General features: G+C 38.1%; 1 protein-coding gene across 6 annotated transcripts in view; it reads right to left on the bottom strand.

The window, feature by feature from the left end:
* Positions 1–718: 718 nt before the first annotated feature.
* Positions 719–20,811, bottom strand: part of USP16 (ubiquitin specific peptidase 16) — a 27,376-nt gene continuing 7,283 nt past the window's right edge. For 5 of the 6 annotated variants that reach the window (XM_047876148.1, XM_047876152.1, XM_047876150.1 and 2 more), the window contains 15 exons: positions 19,308–19,411; positions 18,392–18,495; positions 17,287–17,471; positions 16,413–16,508; positions 15,030–15,160; positions 14,610–14,697; positions 13,454–13,532; positions 11,579–11,670; positions 11,165–11,221; positions 10,085–10,261; positions 7,789–8,452; positions 6,604–6,698; positions 5,386–5,472; positions 1,252–1,408; positions 719–1,161 (listed from right to left, as the gene is read on the bottom strand). In XM_047876148.1, the coding sequence (XP_047732104.1) occupies positions 1,037–1,161; positions 1,252–1,408; positions 5,386–5,472; positions 6,604–6,698; positions 7,789–8,452; positions 10,085–10,261; positions 11,165–11,221; positions 11,579–11,670; positions 13,454–13,532; positions 14,610–14,697; positions 15,030–15,160; positions 16,413–16,508; positions 17,287–17,471; positions 18,392–18,495; positions 19,308–19,411 (2,241 nt within the window). In that variant the 3' untranslated portion in view covers positions 719–1,036. The remainder of the gene's footprint in view (positions 1,162–1,251; positions 1,409–5,385; positions 5,473–6,603; positions 6,699–7,788; positions 8,453–10,084; positions 10,262–11,164; positions 11,222–11,578; positions 11,671–13,453; positions 13,533–14,609; positions 14,698–15,029; positions 15,161–16,412; positions 16,509–17,286; positions 17,472–18,391; positions 18,496–19,307; positions 19,412–20,811) is intronic. The other variant, XM_047876151.1, reaches the window with a different exon arrangement.

Raw genomic sequence — 20,811 nt, 5'->3', positions numbered from 1 at the left:
GAAAGGAAATTTTGGAAGCAGTAAGACTCACTGGGTCTTAGGTAGTAAGTGTTGAGAGTCATGGAAGTTTAGAGAGCGGAGGCTGAGCCTTGAGGTTTAGGATTGCACGCAACTTCAAGATGCTGGCTCGCTTGGGTAAAAGGACAGTCCGCAGACTTTCTCTGGCATGCTGGCATTAAGGGGACCTGGTACTGAATTACTTAAGAGTCGCAGGAGTGTCTACTTTGGGTCTGTTCACAGAAAAAAAGCAGTCAGGCCCACACCCCAGCTTATGTACACTGTATGGTGTCAGCAGAATTGTGGGTAAGAGACTTCTTCCAAGTACGTACTACTGCCATTATCTAATGTCTGCTTATAAAGTCAACACTTTTTAAAAATACATTTAAGGGGCGCCTGGGTGGCGCAGTCGGTTAAGCGTCCAACTTCAGCCAGGTCACGATCTCGCGGTCCGTGAGTTCGAGCCCCGCGTCGGGCTCTGGGCTGATGGCTCGGAGCCTGGAGCCTGTTTCCGATTCTGTGTCTCCCTCTCTCTCTGCCCCTCCCCCGTTCATGCTCTCTCTCTGTCCCAAAAATAAAAAACGTTGAAAAACAAAAAACTTAAAAAATAAATAAATAAAAAATAAAAATACATTTGAAGTTTCATTAGCCAAACGTATTTTAAAATGTTACGTGGTAGAGTAAGAACACAACTTTACATCTTCCAAGTAACAAAACAAGGTTTGGGGGTAAGTCGATTTATTGATGTGTTACAACCCATCAACCAGACATACTTAAGCACAGAGGACTGGGGTTCAAAATCCTTTCCAGAAACTGGAAGCAAGAATAAAAACCACTATGACAATACAAAACCATTGTAAATTTTTAGGTATTTTTCCCTTCAATATTTTAATAAACATTTCTTCTGGCATGTATTTAAGTGAACATGATCTTGAGTCTTCGCTTCTTTATTAAACATGATTTTACAGTCTTCGCTTATTAATTAGAGCCACTTTAAAAGCTATAAACTTGTTTGTGGAGAAAGCACTTTTTGAAACAATTATAGTACTCTCTCATAAAATAGGAGGTACGCCTGTGAGTTCAGGACTTTAGTTGTCGGCACAGCTTGCACGTGCGTGTCACTGATGTGAAACCACTGCCCTTTGGTTGACTGCATTTCAAAATCTGTCAGGAGAAAACATAAATGGGAAGTTCCGTTATTTTTTTGGTTTGGCCATAATCCTCTGAATGCCAGAATTTCCCACGCCCTCCTACCTTGTGGAATATCACCGTGGAGAACAAGATTAGAGAGGTGACTGTTGGCAGCTCTTGCCTTTGCATAGGCAGTATAATGCCCTGACCTCATGGTGCCACTGTGTTCAACGACTCCATATAAGGAATAAAGTACCCTTGTGTTTTCTTCCGCGACATTCTTTCAAAATGAAGAGAATTCAGAAGTTAGTTCTAGTCCCGTTTATAGATGCCATGGGCAAGATAATTTAAGCGAAGGCTTTCTAACCTTTGAGAATGTAAGATCATTCATGAGTCTGACCTTGACTACTATTTTCCCCCTACAGAGTAGTGTCACACTTAGGTTTTTATTAGAAAGTCACCGTTGCGGTCTGCCAGAATCACAAACCAGAGGCCACTTGCCTCAATTGCAGCTTCCAGGCCCAGATACTTCAGTAACCGAACTTGCCAGTTTCCATAGGAGTCCTGGGCTCTGATAATTGCGAAATACCTTAACAGCTCTATTGTTCCAGTTCCTGCCGAGACTGTAAGACTTTAACAGCAAGAGGATCGTGTTTAAGTCGTGCCCCAACCACCCCTTATGTTTACAAACGTTCCTCAGAGATTTGGCTTCTCAAGGGTTCACTTCCGCTAGCTAGATGGTGGAGGCCGCTTATTCTTTTAAGACCCCATATGCTACAGGGTTGACTGGTGACAAGGACAGGCATTCTCTGAGCTGGGGCTGCTTTCAGACAACTATTCCACTTAGGTTCTCTTGTAAAAAGTCCCCCTGAATGGGCATCATTATCCGTCAATAATACTGTCGTCTCTTTAATCTGTGGCCCCCTCTTCACAGAAGAACTCCATCCTTCACTCCAAGTCCTGTCTGCTTCCTTAGGGACTTCAGTTGTCCTTCAGTGAGCTTCTCAGGATTTCTCCTGCCATCCCACTTTAAGTGCCAGGCCTATATTCTGCAATCGATCCTCACCCAGAACTGTTCAACTTCAAGTCTTCCCACTTTTCTAGTCTCCGTTCACAAGGCTTCCGCTCTTCCAGTTCTCTCACCGATCTCCCCTCTCTCTAACCTAACTGGATCCTGGAGTCCTCACTTTCTCCTGGCCGAGGAAGCCTCTCTTGGCCTCATTCCCCTATCAGGTCTGTGTCTTCACTGCTCAAGATGGCAACAGAACGGCAGTGTCAGCATTTACCTGAGGGCTTATTAGAAATGCAGAATCTTAGACCCCCACCCAAGACCTACTGATGCCCAAAGGACATGCATATTAAAGCTGGAGAACTTGAACCATGTGTATCAGTCTTACAAATAATCTCTCTTAACACCCACCACTAGCCTTGCCAGCACACTGATCATAAAACTCTAGGGGCGGCTGGGTGGCTCAGTTGGTCCAGCGTCTACTTTGGCTCAGGTCGTGATCTCACAGTCCGTGAGTTCGAGCCCCACATCAGACTCTGTGCTGACAGCTCAGAGCCTGGAGCCTGCTTCCGATTCTGTGTCTCCCTCTCTCTCTGCCCCTCCTGTGTTTCTGCTCTGTCTCTGTCTCTCAATAATAAATAAACATTAAAAAAAAATTTTTTTTAATTAAAACAAAACTCCTTTCTGAATCCTACGATGAGCCTTCCCAACCACACACCCAAACAGCTGCTATTGCCAGAAAGCAAAATTACATATCCCTGTAGATTGGTAAACTCACTGAGGACTCATCAGGGTCCCCCATGTGACTGTCTAATCTTGGAACCTGTTCCTTAGTTAGCTCCTTAGTTCCACAGCTATCCTTCATAGCAACGGGCCCAGTCTTTAACCACTCCTTATAGCCTCTCCTTATCACCTTTATTATTCTCTGTAGCTGACCTCACCTCCCACTTCAGGAAAACAGATAAAACCTACCCAACCGTAAGTTGCCCATTCTCAGGAAGATGAAGTATCCTGTCCCTTTTGTTCAGAAACAACAGTCCAACTTAGTGTCCTCATCCCCGCCCTTCTGGCTTCCTCCAGGGTCTTGCTCAGTCAAACCTCTCTTTTCTGTATCTTTAACTTCTAGATTTTCCTCTTGCTCTGCAAACCCACCTAAGTTTCCCAGACTTAAAAAAAAAAAAAAAAAAAAAAAAATTGATCTACCACTTTTCCTTTTCAACAATGCCTCAAACGTACCTATATGCTTTATTTCCAATATTGTCATTCATTGCTCAATCCACTGAAGTCACCAATACTTCTTAAAAATTTTACCATGACCTCTATACCTTCTAATCCACAAATACTTTCTAGGTCTTTTTCTCTGATATGCTGACACTTGAGGCCACCCAGTCTTCTCCCTTAAGCTTGAGCGCAGGGCAATGTAGGCAAACAATGGATTCCTAATACCCTTGTGTTCAAACTAATCCAACCAAAGGTATTTCTGCTTACTGGCAAAAGTGGCCCTGCACCATGGTGATAATATAAAAACAATTACAATTCACTCTGCCCACCAGCTCTGAAATACCTTCTTGGAGAATTTTAAAATTTTAAGTTGGGAAGGAGGATAGGAGAATTTCTATCACTTCAAATTCTGCACACAAATTATTGTTTATACTGAAGCATTTGAAATCCGAATATAATCCTACAGCTTCTCCAATTGTCCAAATTCTTCAACACGGAGATCTGTCAAGATCGTTGGTGGTGTCCTCCTCTTCTACATATGCCTCTTACACCCCTATGCTCACCAGAGTTGTCATTAACCATCTCTTCTCTTTCTCCATGCTCTACACAGGGGATCCTAGCCTCATAGTTTTAACCATCACCTATGTACTGATTTCCAAATCTTTATCTCCAGACCTGACCTCTCTGCCCTGAGCCTCAGACATGCACATCTAAATGTGTCCCCCTGAGTATTTCAAAAATACCTGAAACTCAGTGTATCTAAAACCAAATTCATTATCCTTTCTCTACCTCCCAACCTGTTCTTCCTGTATTTCCTACCTCAATGAATGGTTCTCCCATCTACCAAATGCCTTGTCACTCAAGCCAGGCCTCAGGAATCATGCTCAACTCTTTTTTGTGTACCCTTACCATCCATTTCAAGGCCTCTTCCTCAGCTTCCAGAGCCTGTATAAGCCATGAGTCTGGATAATTTTACCCCATGAAATATTCTTTCAAGCTTGCCCTCTCCTATCCTAAATTAAGCTCTCACCATCTATTGACTAAATTAATTCAACAGCCTACAAACTAGAGAGCTCCTGCCTAAAATCCAACTTCCATGCTTCAGCAAGTAACTCGTATAGTAACACAGATCTGGCTGTCACCCCACTGCTTTAAACTCTTCAGTGGCACCCCACTGCATACCTAATAAAGCCCAAGTTGCTCACCATGATAATCTTCCAAACCTCATTGCATCTCACTGCTCTGGCTTCACCTCCCAACATTCTCTAGCTTTGTACCAGAAGCTCTACAACTGCTTCTACTGCTAGTCCCTAGCCCCCACCATGTCATTTTACTTGTCTTTGCTCTGGTTGGTCCCTCTGCCTGGAAAACTGAATTTCCTCTTGACCCATCACACTAGCTCTTACTCCTGTAAAGAGTGGTTAAGGTGTGGTCTACTTCACAGAGCGTTTCCTGAACCACCAACATACTGGGTTAAGTGCATACCACCCCCGCTCTGTGTCTATAACACTCAACCATATTAAACTGAAATTACTTGGGGCGCCTGGGTGGCTCAGTCAGTTAAGCCTCTGACTTCGGCTTAGATCATGATCTTGCAGTTTGTGGTTCGAGCCCCACATTGGGCTCTGTGCTGACAGCTCAGAGACTGGAGCCTGCTTTGGATCCTGTGTCTCCCTCTCTCTCCCTCTCCCCTGCTCGCTATCAAAAACAAATAAACATTAAAAAAAAATTTCTTTTTAACTGAAATTACTTAATGTATCTGCTGATCTTTAGTTTTGTGCCCTCAGCTCCCAAGACAATGTCTGCCACAATTAATAGAGATTCAAAAAATTAACTGAAATTAACAACCTAATAATGTTCCAAATGATTCATCACAGATCTTGAAATTGTAATGGTACAAAGATCAAAGACCCAGTCTATTCATTCTTATCAACCTCGTACTTCAGTGAGTTACTGTTGGGAGTATCTGGTAAATAAGCTATGATTTCCCTTTAAAGGATTTTCCCAAAAAGACCACTTTCACCTACCTTACATTTAAGGGTACAAAAAGGAGCCAAATCTAAGATTTCTGGAAATTTTATGTGTTTGTTAACTTTGCGTAGGTTAAAACCAGCCTAAAAAAGAGAGACAACAGATTGAGTTATTTTCCTAGAAAAGCTGTACACATAAAGTAAACTGTACTCCCACCCCAATGCACAAAAGAACACCAGCATCAAACCCTAGCTCAGTCTTCTCAGGAGACTCTTTTCTTTCTGACCACTAAATGATTTTTGCGAAGTGCACACCAAACACACACCCCACACCCCAACAGATTAAGAAAGCTGCTCCCAGGGCACATGGGCTCAGTCGGTTAAGCATCCAACTCTTGATTTCAATTCAGGTCATGATCTAGTGGTTTGTGGGTTCGAGCCCCGCCTCAGGCTCTGCACTGTCAGTGCAGAACTTGCTTGGGATTCCCTCTCTCTCTGCTCCTCCCAAGCATGCATACATGCTCTCTAAGTAAATAAATAAACTTAAGAAAAAAAAAAATCTACTCCCATGAGAAAATTCTCAGTGTTTCTGCTTTAGCCATCCAGAAAAGCCACATTAGACCAGAGGTTTTAAGTGCTTAAAACTCAACAACTGGAAAATACTTTCCTGTACAACACATCCTCTCGAGCCTCCCTCCCTACCCAAGCTTAGTGCTTATTTCAGAGACACCCACCCAATTAATCAAACCCATATAACAACCACAGGAGGGAATACATTCTTAAGGTTCTTTGGAAATTTGGAACTGAGTTTAAAACTTGTACTGCTTACAGTAAAAGTCTTCCAGAAAAAAACAGGGTCACCAAAATGATGAAAATCCAAGGTATCGATGTCTTTTTATCAAGGGTCAGTACAAAGAACGTACCACACACACAACAGAAAAATAGCACTAATTTCTTAACTGTGAAATACAGCTAGTACGCTGGGCTTTTTTTTTTTAACCTGAAATTAAGGATAGAGTGAGATACTAATTTTACTAAAAAGAGCAACATGAATTCTAGTAAAACTGAGGAAGGATTGTGCCTAAGTTTCTCCTCCACCTTGACGGGTATCTTCATCTAAGCTTTTGTCACACCCGTATATATTTCTTACTTCCCTACTTTTTTGAAAGTTAGAATTAAGAAATAACAGAAACCAAAGAAACACAGGAATATAGTGAGACAGTAACAAATAAAGCATTAAATATTTAAAACAAATTTGAGGTAACAAAAGGGTACCTGCTGAAATCTCTTTAAATGGAGAGTGAGAACAGGAGGAGCAAGAGAGATTAGCATCTGCTTTTTGGCATTGGTATAAATATGTTTCCTTTCACCTAAAGAAAAAAAGAAATTTTAGCAGTGTGGAAATGGTTTTAGATTTCTAAAGCATTCACATTTACTATAAAATCATTTCAAACATCTCAAGCAATCATCTTTAAACTTTCTGGAAAGGGCCAGATAATAAATATTTTGGGCTTTGTGGACCAAGAGCCAAAATTAAGTATATGTTGTAGGTATCAGTAAAAATTTCCACAAATTCCCACAACTTTTCACTGATGTAATTCTAAATATAGTAACAAATGAGTACGACTACAGTCTACTGAGGGAAAAAATGAAATCATTTTTGGACAGATACCATTTAATTGGGGCTCATACTTAGTACTACCATCAGATCACTTTCAAATGTTCATCAATAAAAACATGTCTAGACCCCATACAAAAACAGATGGCAGACCAAACTTGGCCTGTGGACAACAGTTTGCCAATGTCTGCTCTAAGGCGAACAGAACTGCTATAAAATCAACACAATTTACTATTTGTATTGACATGCAAATAAATAAAAAACTAGACCTTTAAAATGTTTCAACAACTCTAGGAAGAATCCTTAGGAATCCACAACCCCGCCTTACCCCACTTACTCAAGCTCAAAAAAAGGGGGGGGGGGTTGGGGAGAAAGGGAATTGTCAGTATTTTTCTGTTGTGTATTTGAGGGAGGTTAGAAGAAAGTGCTGTCCTCCCAGTACCTGGCACTGGGCATATCTCATGAGTACACTGATGAAGTGAAGCTTCCTGGATACAAAGGAGATGAGGGCCATCACAAATGCTGACAGGAAACTGAGGATGCAAAGAAGTAGCCACTATCTGTAAGGGTAAGGACCCTGTTGTGATAAATCCCAGGGGGATGATCTGGCCACAGAAAGAGGTGTTGGAGAGCGAACTGTCCCGCTCTATCTGCTGTCAGGCTGCCACACAGCATCAGCCACTTCAATCTGTTTGTCTATCCTTCTACCAAAATATTTACACAGAAGGAACTTCCAGATGCCGTCCAAATCCTGCTACAACTACAATAGCAGTACTCTACCTATGCAGTGCAAAACGGGCCCCTGAACATGAATTTCACTTTCAGTGAGAGACTCCAAATACCTTTTACGTTTGCCTTTGGTCCACTATACTGTCTCCGGGTGCATACTTCACAAAGCAGTTTATTTGCATCTCGAAGTTTCTCATTTCGGGTGAACTGATATAAACAATGTTGGATTGAACATTCATCAGTATGGAAAGCTTCCCTGTTTGCAAGAGTACAGAAAGCAGTTTCTGGATCTTCGTTTACAACTTCATATACCTTGGTCCCAGGAGAATGACTCTCATTCAGAATCTCTATATTTATTTCATCAGGTCGAAGAGCAGCATTCAAGTTAAGGTTTTTGAAACCACTGGAAATGTCCACTTCTCCACTGCTCCCTTCTGTCAGATAGGCACCATTTAAATTCCTAGGACATTCAGTGGGAGAAGAGGTCAGACCCTCCAAATCATTATCCATGTTGACATTTCTCATATCTACTTCCTCTGTGGATTTTTGATTGTCAGTTTTGTTTTCTATCATTTTTTCTTGGGCATTCAAATCTTTCTGATTAACGCAATATTCTTTATATGTGATTTCCTCTTCTGAGATATGATTGGACTTAACATCCACTTCTCCCTGAAGTGACATTTCAACCTCACATTCATTATCTTCAGGATGGTCGATGGTACAGATATCATTTAAATGAAGAACTTTTCCTTGAATTTTTTGTTGCCTTCGTTGGTTCTGTGCAAAAAGCATAAAACATTTTTTAAAAATAGGAAGAGAAAGAGTATGCATGTACCACATCAGGTTTTCTTGCTTATCAATCCAAAATAAGTTTATAAGGAAGAGTTCATTCCCAGAATTCTGATCCTAAAAGTTCCTTTACTATCAGGGATCAAAGAAATTATGAAGAAAGTTCTTTAATTTAAAGCAGGAATAAACCATCACCAATCATCAAAATACTATTACACAGGGCAAATAAAACTGTGCAAGGCATGGTCTGTGCTCTAAGAGAAGTGATCTAGACAGAGCAATGGATGAGACGGTAACTGTTACACCCAAGCAGACTAGTATGGAACCAAGCAGGGAGTCTGACTATACACACAACAGGAAGGGGTATACCTGTGCAAGTTATGATTATTGGGTCAAAGGTTCACTGAGGGAAGAAAAAGCAAACTGAAAACTCAAGGATGCACAAGTACAGGACTGCTTTGGGCAGGATGGAGGAGAACATCCCAGGAAACAAATAGCCCAAAATTAGGGAGGAAGCAAGGAAGCCTCATGTACAGAGGACGACAAAGGACTTCCTTCCTAGAAGCATTTTATTTCCCATTTGCAGCCCATTTCCACATAGAAGGGGAAGGCATTTCAGCACACTCTTGTCACTGGAATGCCTGAAGACTCTAGGTAAAATGACAGTCCCTGTGAGGCTAATCTGTAATTCCAGACGGCTGAAGGACAATACGCAGGACACATTTTCCAATGTGTTTTGGCTAAAAACAGTTAAACCATGAAAGAAAAATGGAGAACGGACAGAAGACAATACTGCAAAGGAAAGGGAACACAAACGACTCAAACATAAAAACATACTTCACTTATGTTAAACAAAATGGAAAATAAAACTGCACTGAGATAGTATTTTCCATCAGACTGGGAGAAGTCATAGAACATAACTGCTGTCGAGGATGAAGAGAAACAGCAAGTCTCATATGCTGCTGGTGGGAATATAAATTGGTACAACCTTTGTGGAGGGCAGTTAGATTACAAATGCAATCCCTCTTCTCAAAATGTGCCCTACAGATGACAGGTGTATAGGATTATTCCCTGCAGAGCACAGGTTATTACCTAGCAAAAGACTACAAACCTAAATCAACAGAGGAGCAGTTAAATGAACTATGGTTACATCTATAAAACAGAATAGCATACAGCTGTTTAAAACAACTGACTCTTTGTATCCTGACGCAGAAAAATCTCCAAGAGTCTAATTAAATAGAAACAAACAAAACACAAGGTCCAGAACAGTGTGTATAATTTTTTAAAGCAGGAAAAACCAAGACTACATATTTGTATTTAATCCTATTTCCCAAAAAACTTTGGAAGGACACGTATGAAACTAAGTAAGTGGTCATCTACGTCGTAAGAGGACAGGCTTGGTGGGGGCCTCTCACTGTACATCTTTAGAGATTTTTAAATTTTTAAATTTTAAGAACTCAAAAAATTGTTTAAGATGAACTAAAATTCTTAAAAGTTCTCACAAGTAATGCAAGATAAAAAACAAAAAAGCACAACCTTTTCTTTCAGTCACTCAGACTTCAAACGCAACAGTTGCAGATATAAAATTAGAAAAGCATAGTTTTCTTCCCAGTTACCCACCTTGGCTTGCTTTTTGGCTTGCTTCTTTGCTTTTTTCTGTAAGTGCTTACTTGTTCCTGAGGGAATGTCATTCCTCTCTTTCATGTAACTGTCATTATCTTTCTCTTCCTCGCTGTCTTTATCTTCATCCTCCATCGTCTTTTTCAAATTTTTATCATTTATACTTTTCTTACCACTCTTAAAATATGGGCCAAAAATAAAATTTTACAACTACTATTTGGTGAAAAGATTTCATGTTACCTAAATATTTTTCTACTATTTTACACTACGTTTACTTTCCACAATGTTTGAAAATATATCCAAGACAAAATGCATTCATCTCAATTACTAGAAAGCAATCCTCACTGACAAAACAAGCAAACAAACAAAACAGTAAAAAAGACAACTTTACATGCAAGTTAACTAGAAAGGAATATAATGAATGTTATTAGGTACATGCTCTATCACACTGTGACTGTGTCTTTTTCTAAATGCACTTCGTGTTTATCAGTGATGTACTTGTCCCACTAAGGCAGCCCTTTTTATCTTTCTCCTTTCCACGTTAAAGAGTTTTAGAAAAAGAGAAAATAAAGTAAGTTTGGTAAGACTTTAATCACTAAGTAACAGTGATTAAAGGGACCCCTCATTCATATTAATTTGAATAATGATTTATCCAATATTCATAACGTCTTTTCTTTTCTCCAACTACTACTTGATAGGAACCAAATTGATATGGCTGAAAATTGAGATACTCTTATTAACGTGTATGAACTGAAGACTTTAAAGGATTTGTGTTTATTCTTAAATAATGAAAAGAAATAGTAACTTTTAATATAAAGAAAACACTTCCCTATATGTATACCAATCAAGCTAATTATCTATAAAGAATTCTAGACACACCAACTATCCTCTTTAAAAAAAAAGATATTTACCCTAATTTTTATTCAAATCTTTAAAATTCTTCTATCTTAAATATATGTTTAAAAATTCCTACAAGGGCTAATGTATAAACTTGGAAAAAAATTGAGGAGGCTTCCGTTATAAAATCTAACACAGGGGGAAAAAAATCTACTTACATAAAATAAGTTGAGTAAGTCTTACCTGATCATCTAAAACTGGTAGAGACAAATCAAGGAAAGATTCATGAACCAAAGAGACCTTAACCAACCCAAAAAAAAAAAAAAAAAAAAGTAAAAAGAAGAAAAAGATTCACTTTAGACATTATATAGTAAGATCACGGGGGGAGGGGGACATTTTAAAATAAAGACTTAAGAAAATGAAAAATTATACAGCATTGAAAACTTAGGGTTAGGGGAAATAAATTAAAATGTTAAACTAACTCCTTTCAGATCTAAGGGGCGGGTTCATAGTCCCAGGACAGAACTATGCAGATTTGGGCAGTTGAACCAAGAACAGCTTATAAAACTAGATACTTCTGTTTTTGAAGGACACAACTCACAAACTACACTGCATTAATCTTAATGCGTGGATCCAGTCCACACCACAGCAACTTACAGTTCTGCACTCATCACACATGATTGTACTAGTTAGTTCACCACCAAAGATGCGGTCCACAAAACTTGGTATGGATTTTTTCTTTTCATAATCTATAAAGGGAAAAATGTTTATCAATTACCCTTATATAATTAACTGAGTAAGTTAAAACTATTTACTTACCTAACTTTAAAATTTTATTTTTAATTCTGATCCCATAGGCTTTTTCTGTTCATAATTACTATAATTTTTATTTTTATGCTATCATCAGCAGGATATATTCCAATTTTGAGCATAAACACAATGTAACACAATCGTGTCTTGTAAAAAGAAAAAGTTCTCATCCTAGATCTAGTCAGTGCAAAATAAACCATGCAAGTCAGTGAGACTTTCTATCATTATCCCCACTAGTAAAATGAACAGATGGGGCTAAGCTACACGATATTCAAGACCACTTCTAGCTCTACCATTCTAATATTCAGCAGCAAACATAGGAGAAAATGCATGTAACTTGTTTTACGAACTCTAAGACTGAACTCCATTTAAAATCAAAACAAAACACAAGAAAACCATCAGGAAAATGTTTCAGACAAAATCTTTCTTTTGATTTTTCTATGTTCCCAGAAATAATCTCGGTAAGTTTTCTTGGTAAGTTAGTGTAAGGTGACAATTTTACTACCTGGTCACCCAATTTTCTAAACACAAGAAATGTATCACCCTTATTCAAATGACAGGTGTACCCATTTGTACAGAAACACACTTGATGACAGATAGTGCCAACAGGGCAGGATTTTCTCTGTCACTGGCCTGGCCCTAAAGGACACCAAGGAGGCAAACAGGTGCTATGTGTTGATTCTAAACTGTGATTTACAAGTGTGCCTGGCTGGATTGGTTGGTTGAGCATCCAACTCTTGATCTCAGGGTCGTGAGAGTTCAAGGCCCACATTGGGCATGGAGTCTACTTGAAAAAACAAACAACTGTGCTTTACAATATGGTAGCCACTAGACCTTGTGAATATTAAATTTAAATTAATATTAAATAAAAATAAAAATTTAGCTCCTCAGTCACCCCAGTCACATTTCAAGGGTTAAATGGCCACATGTGGCCAGTGGCTACTATATCAGACAGCATAAATATGGAAGAGTTTCATTATCACAAAAGTTCTATTGGACTGATCTGTCCTAAACCTTTAAATGCCACACAAAACAGTAATAATGAAGTTGGTTCCACAATTAATAAGCCAGCTACTGACAACTCACAGACAAGTCTAATTCACATATCACTGCTCATTAGAAATACAGTTGACCTTCGAACAACACGGGTTTGAACTGTGCGGGTCCACGTGCGATTCTTTTCAATAAATATAGTACAGTACTGAAAATGTATTTTAACTTCCTTATGATTTTAATAACATTCTTTCCTTTACTATAAGAACAAGAACACAGTACATAATATATATTACCCATAAAATATGTGTTACTTTACTGTTTATCAGTCAGGCTTCCAGTCAACAGTAAGCTATTGGTAATTAAGTTTTTAGAGTCAAAGTTATATAAGTAGATTTTTGACTGTGTGGGAATGGCCAGGGAAAGGACTGGTACCCTTAACCTCTGCATTGTTCAAGGGTCAACTGTGTCAGCTTTTGAAATATAAAACTGTGATGTCATCTTAGCTCTACCTTTAAAAATTTCACTACAATAGTGCATAAAAATACACCAAAAGTTAAATTTTTCCAAAATATTCACCCTTGGAATTCTGAATAATTTTTTTAAATCAATGGTGATAAAGAAAAATGTATGTTAAAACTGTGAATTTGAAATACACGTGCCAATATCTTGTCCTAAGATACAGAAGAATTCAACTATAGTGTTTTAGTTCAAAAAGTCAGACATTACCTTTAACTTTATTTTTTAGTTCTTCATCCAATTTTTCAGTAGAATTACCAAATGCTTTAAGAATTCCTTTACTCACTCTCTAAAAGTAATAAAATGGATATATATATACTATTAAATTTTTAAAGGTTTATAGTTTGTTTTCCTTAGAAAATATGTAATCAAGTCAAGAAAGTGATCAAGAATTAGCTCCCCAAACTTACTGCATAAAAAATAGTATTTCTAAAATCACATTTTCAAAATTAATTCAAGGAGCTAAAAAGAATTATAAAACAAGCACTAACCCCTGAACAAAGGCACTGTCTTACTTCAAGATTTTAATCTATTCAAACCAAAGCTTTTCAGCACATGCCCACCTCCTTTGGAAAGACCACTGAAATATCATGTCCTAGAAGCAGACTGTTTAAATGAGAGCTACAGGGGACTCTGGTCCTCAAAGCCAAGCGCCATCATTACTGGGTGACCCTCAACCAGGTAATGCACTTTTTCCACATCCCAGTTTCACAATCTATGGAATGAGAAAATGATTAACAGCATCTACCTCACAGAAAGGTTGTGAGGACCAAGTAAGGAAATGCACATAAGATTCTGAGAACAGTGCTCGACATAAAATAAGAGCAAACTAAATATTATCATTATTTATCACTTGTTATCACTAGTCTTATTATTACATTTATTAATTATACTCAACATCCCCAAATACTTTACTTTATATCCTGGCAATTTGCAGAAATTTCTAAATGTAACTATGCTCCCTGACTCTTAAAAGTGAACGCACTTCCTAGATTCAAAAAGCTGTGTTAAATCACACTCAGAATAAGAGTAGGAATGCGCTGCAACTGGGAACTGTTTTGGGAGAAACATTTTCCAATGCTTTGGAGCTCTCTGGTGTAGGCTAGTACGATAGAACTCCCAAAGAACAATAATGCTCTAACCAGCAAGGAAAACAGAGCATCATGAAAAGGAGAATCGTTTCTAATTCTCTTCATTCATTCTAGTGATAAAACATATTGGTTGAAAACACTGGTATAGAAAAAAAATTTTAAATACGATGGCCTCAGTGACTAGTTTTCATTGCTTTAACAATCCTTAAGACCTCAAATGACAGACAAGTTAATGAAGATGGGATCATAAAATATACGGGTCGAAATATGCTAACTTGTTGTTCTTCTGCTCTCATTCCATCCAATAAATAGCGAAGCAGCTCCTGGCTGTCTTGCTGCTGATAGCCTTTAAACCGTACTGCTCTACAGAAAATAAAAGATAAAGAAAGAAAACAAAACAGAAAAAAGAAAGAAAAAAAGCAATGATGAGTCTTTTAAAATATGAACTATTTTTACAAAAATCTTAAGATCATATCCAAAATCTCAGAGTGTTGCAGTTTCTCAAAATTTCCCTTTAGTTCACCAACATCCTTGGCAGATTTAATTCTCACATAAAGTTCATATTTTTTAATCCAAAAGAAATAAACCACACTATAATACATTTACTGGGTTGACTTCTAACGCTACTGAGTTTTTCATATTAATTCTCAGCATCTTACTGAGGCACTGAAAACAGAATCAAGGCAGATACTCACTTTTTACAGACCTGAGAAAAGAGTTCTTTAGGTGTCACAATTCCTTTTTTGGTCTCTTGCATCTCATTAAGAAACTGGCTCATGGCTAAAGTAAGAGGGCCTGGAGGCTCAAGGTTTATTTCTAAGGGTTCCTGAATATGGGAATAAAAATTGCTTTCTTCAGTCAAATTTTGGAAACATTTATTTTACGAAAATGTAGCTAGTATTGCCTGCATTGCCAGTGTTCCTGACAAAACTGTCCCATTTAAAAATTCAAAATGTACATCAGGAACAACAGAGAAAGTTCCCGGTCACTGACTATTGATGAAGAATTCACTTCTACTGTTTTAGTTTTAGAGTATCAGGAGCTTACCACCTAAGAACTGAAAGAGTCAGAGCAAAATATGAATAATTAAAAAAGGGTAGGAGACACCTAGGCACCTCAGTCGGTTAAATGTCAGACTCTTAGTTTCGGCTCAGGTCATGATCTCACGGTTCATGAGTTTGAGCCCAGCATCGGGCTCCATGCTGACAGTGTGGAGCCTACTTGGGATTCTCTCTCTCTCCCTTTCTCTCTCTCTGTCCCTCCCCACTCGTGTTATCTCTGTCTCAAAATAAATAAACTTTTAAAAAAATTGATAGGGTAAAATTCATTTGGCTACACAGCATTTAAGTCACCTTAAAAGCTGTTAAAAAAAATAATGTATGCCTAGGGCTTCATGCATATCAACAACTTTCCCAAGAAGGACACTGAATGCTAGAACACAGCAGAATATGACATACACATAGCAAATAAATCTAAAAGCTAAATCTATTAGCCTGAAAATGTTTAACTCAGTAGCCTAAAACAAAAGCAAACAAAACAAACAAAAAAGGTGAAAATGAGCGTCAATTCTTTAAAATAGCTTAGAATGGCAGGATGCCTGGGTGGCTCAGTCGGTTTAGTGTCCAACTTCAGCTCAGGTCGTGATCTCACAGTTCATGAGTTTGAGCCCCACACTGGGCTTTGCACTGACAGCATGGACCCTGCTTCGGACTCTCTGTCTCCCTCTCACTCTGCCCCTGCCCTGCTCATGCTCTCTCTCAAAAATAAATAAACATTAACAAGTAATAATGATAGTAATTTAAAATGTGTATATTCAGAGAGGAAAATTACTGACTGTAAAAGAAAATCCTGGGGCGCCTGGGTGGCTCAGTCGGTTAAGCGTCTGACTCCTGATTTCAGCTCAGGTCAAGATCTCCCAGCTCATGAGATCCAGCCCAACATTGAGCTCGGCCCTGGCAGGGCTGAGCCTGCTTGGGATTCTCTCTCTCTGTCTCCTCCTCCCCTGCACGCGCCTGCAAGCTCTCTCAAAAATAAATCAATAAACTTAAAAAAAAAAACAAAAAACTTAAAGTACGTACAGTTAGTGCCAAATCAGGTGGTTCAATTTTTACAACTGTTCCAGACATTTTTACTTCTTTTAGTAGTTCTCTCAGCACTGGTGTTTGTGACAAATTCTGAAACGTAGAATGGAAAAGAAAAGGAAAATTATTTAAAGGCAAATCAAATATTTATTTCATCATTCAAATATTTAAATAACTCAAGTATTTCTTAATGTTTATTTATTTTTGAGAGAGACAGAGACAGAATGCAAGTGGGTTAGGGGCAGAGAGAGAGGGAGACACAGAATCCGAAGCAGGCTCCAGGCTCCGAGCCGTCAGCACAGAGCCCGATGCGGGGCTCTAACTCAAAAGAGCTGTGAGATCATGACCTGAGCCGAAGTCAGACACTCAAGTGACTGAGCCACCCAGGCACCCCTAAATAATTCAAGTATTTCTTAAGTGTCCATTCTATCGAAACAGAAAATCACTATCAACACTGCAGCCTTTATTATATCTATCTCAGGAAACAAAAAGTAATGGCATGCTATTCTCCCTACTTTATTTGGCTCATAAGTACTTCAGTTTAGAGTTTACTCATCACTTCAAAAGGGCACTACCTATTACCCAACATGAAGTAGTTACCCTACCAAGTATTTGTTTTTGTACTAGGTTATCCTGTGTTTCCCCCACCCAAGTGGCAGAATTCAAGACCAGCATGGCCTCTAACGCACCCCAATACTTAGCACAGTGTTTTATTGTCATGCGAAGTCAACCTTTCCTTAAGTATTCTTTAAAAACCCAGAAATAAATTACTTGGGGGGAAAAAAAATACTGTTAAGTAACAAGCATGCCAAAACATCCTATATTATGAGGGGGAAAAATTTCTTAATACGGGAAAAATTAACATTGGCACCTGCATAACTGCATTGAAGAAACATGTATTTCCCAAATTACTGAGTCCTTTCACAGTTATTTGGGAAGCAGAATTCGTGGAAGGATTTTCTTTAGCCAAGTTTTCCTTTTTTTCTCGCTCTTGTTCATTTTTACTCTCCTTTTCTAATTTTTTATTTTCAAGTTCAATGTTACCATCTTTTGCTGCTTTAAAAAAAAAAAAGGAAGAAAAAAGATTTGGCAAAATGTGTAGTACAACTATACCAAATGCAAAGTAATACTTGGGACAGAATACTAGAATTCGTGAATTTTACCCAACATCATTATTCACCAGCTGTTTCATTTTAAATGTTTTCTAACAAATATAAGTAAATTACCATCAAAAGAGAAAAATCAATGAAACAAATTCAGAAGTGATGTAAGCAACAGTTTGACAAATAAAACCAAACAGTTTATGTCTGGCACAAATCTTCCCTTTTTTACTTAACAGAAGCTTTTTGCAAATGAGCAAGCACATCCTACTTTATGAAATTAGAGTATGAAACAATCAAGTGAAGAATGCAGACATGAAATAAATTTTTAAATGAAATTCCATGGGTCAAAAACAAATACTGAAGTTAGGAACAAACAATTCTGGCTGTGCCAAAGATACTTCTGTGACTGTGAAAATCAAAACAAGCTTAAAGCAGCAGATGATGTATGCCAACCCAATTTAACTATGTATGAAGAAAATCTATGAAATATCTGGCCTTTTGAAGGAGTTACAAGCACTTCACTTGTATATCATCCAAATATAACAAAATACATTCAGTATGAGGCAGGTGTACCTCGAGGCCCCGACAGAAAGGGCATCACTGTTTGTTACTTACTCCAGACTCATCACAGACTCTCCATCACATCTGACTAGGTTGTTCCTCAGATTTCCTTCTGACACTTACTTATCTCTATTCCCACTGTTTTATATTCTTAACCAAAAATAGTTTCATAGTTTGAAATAAACCACAATTAATGTTATTGAGGTTTATGTAATGCCAAGTAGTACGGTAAATTAATCCAAATACATTCATAAGACAGGTAACATATACAAGTCAACATTACAGAGTATATTGAGAAATAAATAATTTTACCTGATTTTGGAGTTGTAATTCCAGCTTGTTTTCTAACATAATCAACCACCTGACCCAATCTGTTTGAACTACAATACTGGACCTCATCATCACATAGGTAACACCTGTGTCCCAAAAGATCACAGAGAAGAAAAGTGACAAACTGTCAACCAAAAAAGGGGACAAATTATAATTCCTGGAACCCAAAGTGTGTAACAACCAATTTATCCTATTAAAGAAAGTGAAAATAAAAATTCTGTGTTTTCTTGAAGAAGACTATCCATAGTGTCCAAGATTTACTAATAGGAGACCATTAGTAAGGTTAGCCAGAACCATGGCTATATACAAACAGGGTGAAAAAAACTCCAAATATTTTACTGAAATGGCTATTTACAATATTAAAGTCAAAAGTTTTTTTCTACACAGATTTCAAAATATAGATCTACATCATCAAAATTAACAAATCTTACAACTTACAGATGATGTTCAGTGTACACCACTGTGTAAATGGTTTTTAAAGATGTGAAAATTTGTTTTGATGATATTACAATACAGGAAATATACACACCAGCCCCACATTGATTTTCACGCAAATTAACTGTCAAAATTTTACTATATTCTCACTTCATCTGAAATTTGTTTTCAGTGTCCCAATTTTTAAATAATAACCGACCACATGCCATTTATAGTATCACAAGCAAGAAAAACAAAAGGATGAAAGATTTATGTCTTCTACACGCAACCATTTCTATGCGTGTACAATACTAAGCAAAAGGCACGCAAATATGACATTCTCTAGCCTTCTAAAAGTGATGGTATTTAAAGAAATTCTACAAAAATTTAAACCTTCTTGCTCCCGAAACATTTCAAACACTCCCATTCTCCAATACTTCAAACAGTTTCCAGTCAACCGACAGGCACAAGAGTTGAAACTTACCATACACTCCAGTTGTCCAAACTAAGAACCAGACAATGAGGTTCAGACCTTGGTGTCATATAGTGCTTCAATGCATGCTGCTCCTGAGAATCTCTGCCACAGCCCTAGAGAATCATAATCAGAAACCTCAAAGCCACAGTCGTTCACCAAGAGAATTCATAATCCCTAATGCACAAGGAAGTGGCCTGAGAAACTGTCATTCTTACAATTTTGGAAATAAGATGTTAGATTCTAGACAGAGTCCAAATTTTGTGAAAACTTAAATAGGAACAGGCAACTGAGGACAACTCAGGAAGAAGGTATTTAGGAACTGTGCACTCAAAGTACTCTTCGTCTCCAACTTGTCCTTTCTAGTCCCAACTACACCATGCTAATGAAGTCTTGAATTCACTAGGTATGGTGTGAGCAACTTAACGGCTTCCTAAGCATTTTCCTCACAATCATATTTTTCAGTTTATTGGTATCTAAAACAAAGTTCTGTTCATACACTCCATTCAAAAATTACAAATTGCTTTGAAACCCCTAATTAACAAACCTGATACCATCTGACCTCAACCTATGTTTCCAGGGTTAACTCCCATATTCTCCTGTATCAAATCCCACCCAGTCTTCAGGATCTAGCTCAAAAGCCACCTCCTCTCAGAAGCCTATGCTTATTCTCCCGGATGAGAAAACACTGTAGTCTTACTGTAAACAAATTCCTACAAAACATGGTGTAAATTCCTTGTGGCATTCTTTATCTTCCACTTTACATTAAAGTTACCAGTGTTTGTATCCTTTCCTCCCCTGGACCATAAATATTGAAAGTCCAGAAAACAGAATTAATCTTTCTGTTACCCAAAAAATGTAGCAAATGGAAGGAGGTTAATAAGCATTAACTGAACAAGTAAATGGGAGATTTCCACCTACAAGATGTAGAGGCCTATTCATAAAAGAACTTGACTGGATTTTCTGCTTTTTGCTGGTCAAATCACTGCTAAGATATATCTTCCCTGTGTATCTATCTGAACCAGGCCACCAACTAACTCCACCGGATTGCACTACAGAAGTGGTCCTGTTTCTATAATAACGAAAAATATACTTTGAAGGGGAAATGTTCGTCAATGGTTTCTAATCTTTTAACCACGATATCAACACTAATGATTTAATTTATCCCACTCAACATTCGATTCTAAAATAAATGAGTTGAGGGGCGCCTGGGTGGCGCAGTCGGTTAAGCGTCCGACTTCAGCCAGGTCACGATCTCGCGGTCCGTGAGTTCGAGCCCCGCGTCGGGCTCTGGGCTGATGGCTCAGAGCCTGGAGCCTGTTTCCGATTCTGTGACTCCCTCTCTCTCTGCCCCTCCCCCGTTCATGCTCTGTCTCTCTCTGTCCCAAAAATAAATAAATGTTGAAAAAAAAAAAAAATTTAAAATAAATGAGTTGAAATTTGACATTAATTTTGAAAAATATAACACCATTTGAGATCACCTGAAACCTAAGAATGAGATGCCCTGTCTTGAGAG

This window comes from Prionailurus viverrinus, chromosome C2 (genome assembly GCF_022837055.1).
Source record: "Prionailurus viverrinus isolate Anna chromosome C2, UM_Priviv_1.0, whole genome shotgun sequence".
Lineage (NCBI taxonomy): Eukaryota > Metazoa > Chordata > Mammalia > Carnivora > Felidae > Prionailurus > Prionailurus viverrinus.
The sequence above is the reverse complement of the archived record's forward strand: the minus strand, read 5'-3'. Positions and strand labels throughout refer to the sequence as shown.